This window comes from Apium graveolens, chromosome 11 (genome assembly GCF_009905375.1).
Source record: "Apium graveolens cultivar Ventura chromosome 11, ASM990537v1, whole genome shotgun sequence".
Lineage (NCBI taxonomy): Eukaryota > Viridiplantae > Streptophyta > Magnoliopsida > Apiales > Apiaceae > Apium > Apium graveolens.
Genome location: NC_133657.1, coordinates 117,384,961 through 117,391,115, shown reverse-complemented (window position 1 = coordinate 117,391,115; position 6,155 = coordinate 117,384,961). Strand labels below are relative to the sequence as shown.

General features: G+C 44.1%; 1 protein-coding gene across 1 annotated transcript; it reads right to left on the bottom strand.

The window, feature by feature from the left end:
- Window positions 1-3,594: 3,594 nt before the first annotated feature.
- On the bottom strand, window positions 3,595-4,014 carry LOC141695818 (uncharacterized). Its single transcript, XM_074500031.1, has one exon. The coding sequence runs from the start codon at window positions 4,012-4,014 to the stop codon at window positions 3,595-3,597; it is 420 nt and encodes a 139-aa protein (XP_074356132.1).
- Between the last annotated feature and the right edge of the window lie 2,141 nt (window positions 4,015-6,155).

Sequence of the window (6,155 nt, the reverse complement as noted above, 5' to 3'; positions counted from 1 at the left end):
CTCTTTTCTCTTTGTAACCTATTCTCACTTCTCTAGACAAAAGGACTTAGAAAGAGCTAACAGGAAGGAAGAAGAAGAGAGCAGTGAAGGTATTTCAGTATGCTGAGAAACATTTCAACCTCAAGGACATGATTACTGAAGAAAATTTGAAGAAAATAGGAGCTTTGTTCCCACGGGTGGGTTCTCTCTGAAAATTTTGAGATTTCCATAATGGAAAACCCATTCTCACTGCTTCCGAAAAATCCAAAGGGCTCCAAGCCATAGAAATTATTCAGCCAGACATTAACAAAAAGGTGGACTTAGAGCAAGGTAAGGAATTCTTATACATTAAACGTGTCATGGCTCTAGGACGCGTCACTTTATGCTCACCTTTTTCCTTTAATTCTAGCCTGACTTATAAACGTTACTTTACATCTGCGCTGTGACCTTGGGCGCGCCCTAGCCCCCGGGCGCGTCTTTTTGTAAAATTTTGTGACTGCTATTAATGTTACTTATACCTTTCCATATATCCAAAGCACGTCTTAGGTAAGACGCGTCAGTTTTCTAGGACGCATCATACTCGCACATATATTTATACATCTTTGCATTCATTTTACTTGACCCCTTTCCCTGCACTTACACGTCTTTATCTGTCATGCATGTAGAATTTTATATCATAATATGGGCGCGTCTTGTACTCAGGACGCGTCTTCTTGTACTTAACTAATACCTTTTCATGTTCATATCACAGATATGGCCTCTCTTCCCAAAGGATTCGCAACTGGGGCCTCCAAAAAGCTAAGGGCCAGGAAACAGGCCCCTACAAAGGTCGATCCGAAGGCAAAAATCCCAACTCGTGTTGTAACTCCTTCTACTCCACCAAAGGTAATTGACACTACTGTGTTAGACATCCCCAAGAAGGTGGAGGACGCGCCCTCCAAACGTCAAAAAGTAGTGCCAGATGATCAATCCTTCGTGCTTCAATACCTGGGCGCGTCCTCAGCTGGAGATTTCACCGAGGATGAAGTCAGAGGCTGGACCTTCAGGACAGAGCAGCAGACAGAAGAGGCTATGATTAGGGCTGCAGCTGAGCTTCACTTGCATGCCAGGCAGAGTGCTAATATGTCTGCAAGGCTTAGGGCACGTCTTGCTGCCACTGATACTGCTAAAATCCAAGCCGAAGACAAGGTAAAATCTTTGGAAAAGTATATCAATTTGCTTGCCCAAGAAAAAGATGCTGAGATCAAATGCCTAGAGGGTGAGGGGGCGCGTCTTGAGGCAGAAAAGGTTGTGTTGGAAGGTAATGTCTCCTCTTTGGATAAAATGATAGATAGTGTTATCGTGCTGAATTCCACCATGCAGTTGAAGCTTGACACTCTGAACGATGACAGGCTGCATGGATGGACAGAGGAGAAAAAGCTAGTTTACCAGCATGGCTTCCAGGCTGGGTTTGAAAAGTGGTGATCTGGGTTTATTACAAATGACCCAGAGGATACCTTTTCAAAGTTTGATGCAGACACCCAGATATGGGTCAAGGATTTCAGGGTCAGGGCCGCAGATTCTATCAAAAGTAAGAGAATTTTTCTGGGCTTAGAGGAAGAGGACGCGTCCCCTACTCCTAATCCACTCCAAACTCAACCTCCTTCTGCAGACGACCAAGACATGCCACAGGACGCGCCGCTTGCTTAGGACGCCTCCTATGTTTATTCATGAAGCTATTTTTGAACTACTTTAGGGTGCGGGCCCCTTGAAGCCTTGCAAGTTGTAATGATTATTTTTGAACTTCATTCGCTTGCACCTTTATTAAGTTTCTCTGCCTTAATCATGTAGTTTTTTTACTTAAGTATTCTATTCTGTCATTTATATGGGCGCGTCTTGTGTTGAGGACGCGTCACCTTTGTTTATTGTTTTTGTTCTCTACTATCACAGGTCAAGCAAATGTCCGTAGTGGGCGCGTCCTCTATAGCTGAACGCGTCTTTATCTGTTCTGGAAAGCATATGAACATGGCATTACACTGTACTTGTGTATTTAGTCAAGACATAAAGTATAATGGGGTGCGTCCTAGTATTTTGACGCACCTAACCTTTATCTTCAAGAAGTACTGTCCCTTAGGCAGGACGCGTCCTTAGTAAGGACCTATCTTTCTTTTTTAGTTATGTTGTCAAAATTAAGGAAACATTCAACTGAAAGGGGATCAACCAATATAACTTGGGCGCGTCCTTCGAAATAGTACACTTCTTAGTTCCATTTTTACTTGAGTTTTTTTGTTCCCTTTGACAGCCACTACTTTAGTTAACACATATGTAGAACTATAACTCAGGGCGCGCCCTATGGCTACCACGCGTCATACCACCAAACAAACCAAGCAAATAACTTTTGGAAAATTTCAAAAAAAAATTATTTATAATGCGCTCTGGTGTCAAAAGTGCACCAGTCCCACGGCTACTATGCTCTGTGGAGAAATTATTTCGAAAAAATGACCCTTCAACTAGCTCTAAGGTAAGAGTACATGCACTACCCCCCTAGGCTAGGAGGAATTCATTTAATTCTAGCCTATAATCTGGGCATAGCCCTAAATTTATAATAAAAGAGGTACGTAAGGGGCCAAAACCGCGCCTTACTGGTAATACTTTCGGAAATGTTCCGTGTTCCACGCTCGCGGAAACAGTTCCCTTCCATATCTTCAAGGTGATAAGTCCCTTTCCACAAGATGGCCTTTATTCTGTATGGTCCTTCCCAATTAGCTCCAAACACTCCATGTTGGGGGTTCTTCGTATTGGGCATCACTTTCCTAAGTACCAGATCTCCCACCTTCAGCGATTGTCCCTTTACCTTCTTGTTATAATACCTTGCGGCACGTTGCTGATACGCTGCGAGCCTTAACTGAGAATTTTCCCTCGTCTCCTCCAAGAGATCCAAATAAAGCCTTTGATTAAACTCGGCACCTTCCTCTGTATAACGGTCTCTACAAAGCGATCCCGAACCAACTTCCACGGGGACCATAGCTTCATAGCCGTAAGTCAGCATGAATGGAGTTTCTCCCGTAGTAGATCGTGGTGTAGTATTGTATGACCACATCAACTTCGGGAGTTCTTCAGGCCAATTTCCTTTACGTTCTTCCAGTTTGGTTTTGAGGGTATGCTTTATTATTTTATTAACAGTTTCTGTCTGCCCATTGCTTTGAGGATGATAGACCGCTGCAAACTCTTTCTTAATTTTCAACTCCTCACATAATTGTCGCAACTTCTTGCTATCAAATTGCTTTTCGTTATCAGAAACAAGCTTGTAAGGGATTCCAAACCGGCACACGATGGAGTTGAAAACAAAATCTCTGATTTTCTTTGCGATGATAGTAGCCAATGGCATAGCTTCCGCCCATTTAGTAAAGTAATCAACCGCAACCACTGCATACTTGACGTCTCCTTTTGCTTTAGGTAATTCCCTGATAAGATCGATTCCCCACATGGCGAACGGCCATGGGCGTACCATAGGCGTCAAGAGCGTCGCCGGCATAGACGAGTAGTTTGTAAAGCGCTGGCAGCGATCGCATGCCCTGACAAAATTCGTAGCATCCTCTTTCATCATAGGCCAATAATATCCTTGGCGTAAAACCTTCATCGCCAACGAGCTACCCCCGAGTGATTGCCACAGATTCCCTTATGTACTTCCCTTAAGATGTAATTTCCTTCTTCTTCGTCAACACATCTGAGCAGCGGTTGATTGAACCCTCTCTTGTACAGAACTTCGTCATATATCACATACTTTACAGCCTGATAGCGGAGACGACGAGCGTTAAACTTATCCTCGGGGAGTGTTCCCTCGCAAATATAGGCCAGAATGGGCGTCATCCATGTTTCCTTGGGAGCCTCATCCACTTGCATAATTTCTATCTTTGGGATACTAGGAATCTCCTGGATTTCAAGGGGGATGGATCCTAGCAATACAGCCTCTTGTTGTGACCCCATTTTTGCTAGAGCATCCGCGTTACTGTTCTTCTCCCGTGGAACACATTCCAACCTAACCTCTTTGAACATTCCAATCAGGCGCTGTGTGCATCTCAAAAATAATTCTGTTTGCGTGCCTCGCGCTTAAAATCCCTCGTTCACCTGATTCACAACCAGCTCTGAGTCACTTCTCTCAATTATGTTTCACACCCCCATTTCCAAAGCGATCTTTAAGCCATTAATCAACGCTTCATACTCTGCATCATTATTTATTGCATAAAACTTGAAATGAATTGTGCTCATCAGATGGTGGCCTTCTAGAGACACTAGTACTATACATGCACCTGCTCCTCCATTGTTAATTGCCCCATCCACATGCAAGATCTACCAAGGATGTGAAAACTCCTCCAAAGACTCCTCACCATGAGGTGGATGTAGCATTACCAAGGCTTTGTCATCAATTTCAGAATCAAATTCCAACAAGAAATCAGCTAAGGCTTGCCCTTTGATCGCCCGGGGCACATATTCCAAATCAAACTGTCCCAACTCCACAACCCACTTCAGCATTCTCCCGGATGACTCTGGTTTATACAGGAGCTGTCGTAGCGGGTATGCCGTACGGACTTCAATTCTATGATCCTGGAAATATGACCGTAATTTTCTTGATGCAAGAATCAGGGCGTAAATCAATTTCTCCATGCTTGTGTAGCGAGTTTCAGCGTCGTGCAACCACTTGCTCACGTAGTACACTGGTGACTGATGCCCATCTTCCTCTCTTACCAGAACTGTGCTGATTAAATATTCAGACACTGCGAGGTACAGTATTAGAGATTCTCCATCTAACGGTTTTGACAGCATGGGAGGGTTTCCCAGTTGCTCCTTGATTCTTTTGAAAGCCTCTTCGCATTCTGACGTCCATACAAAGTCTTTCCCTGCTAACATAATTGCCTTGGAAAATTCCTTGCATCTATCGGACGACTTGGAAACAAATCGATTTAACACGGCAATTCTCCCAGTCAAACTCTGCACCTGTTTCACATTGGTGGGTGGTTTTATATCCAACAATGCCTTGATCTTTGCGGGGTTGGCCTCAATTCCCCTATGGTTGACGATGAACCCGAGAAACTTGCCCGTCTCCACGCCAAATACACACTTTTGTGGGTTTAATTTCATGTGAAACCTCCTTAGGATGTTAAACATTTCCATCAGGTGCTTGATATGGTCATTTGCCACTTTAGACTTTACCAGCATATCGTCCACATACACTTCCATGGTTCTCCCGATTTGGTTCTTGAACATCATGTTTACTAATCGCTGGTAGGTTGCGCCAGCGTTAATCAAGCCAAACGGCATTCCTATGTAACAGTATAACCCCCTGTCAGTAATGAAGGATGTATACTCTTGATCAGGGCCATACATCGGAATTTGATTGTAACCGGAGAATGCATCCATAAAACTCAGCAATGCATGCCCCGCTGTCGCGTCAACCAACTGATCAATTCTTGGGAGCGGGAAGCTATCCTTTGGACAGGCCTTATTGAGATCTGTGAAATCCACACATGTCTTCCATTTCCCGTTCGGCTTTTTCACAAGCACTGGATTTGCAAGCCATTCGGGGTAGAATGATTCTTTGATTAGTCCCACCTCCAACAACCGGTCTACTTCTTCTTTTAATGCTATCGCCCTCTCCCCACTCACCGGGCGACGTTTTTGACGTATGCCCGTACAATTCGGGAAGATATTCAACCGGTGACACATTACTTCTGGGTCGATTCCTACCATGTCCGAATGACTCCATGCGAAGACATCAAGATTTGCAATTAAGAAGCGAGTAAGACTTCTCCTCATTTCATTATCTAACTAGGATCCCACTTTCAACACTTTGTTCGGGTCATCTTTGTCAACCGGAATAGATATTGTATCTTCGGCCGGTCCCGTCTTTTCGGCGGGCATAGGGATCCTGGGATCCAAATCGAAATCAAAGTCTCGGGTATCTTCAATTTCTACTTTTGTATATGAGGGCACGTCTCCATGAATGGGTGCATCAACCTCAAGACAAGGCATAGTTTTGTGCAACGCAGGTGAAGAGGGTGCATCCTCATTTGGAGGAGCATCAACCTCAATTCCATTTTTATTCCTCAAGGGCGCGTCCTTCTTTTGAGGAGCATCCACCTTAAAGATATTTTCGAGACCTTGCAGAACCTCACTTCTTCCTTCCAATTTCTCCCCGT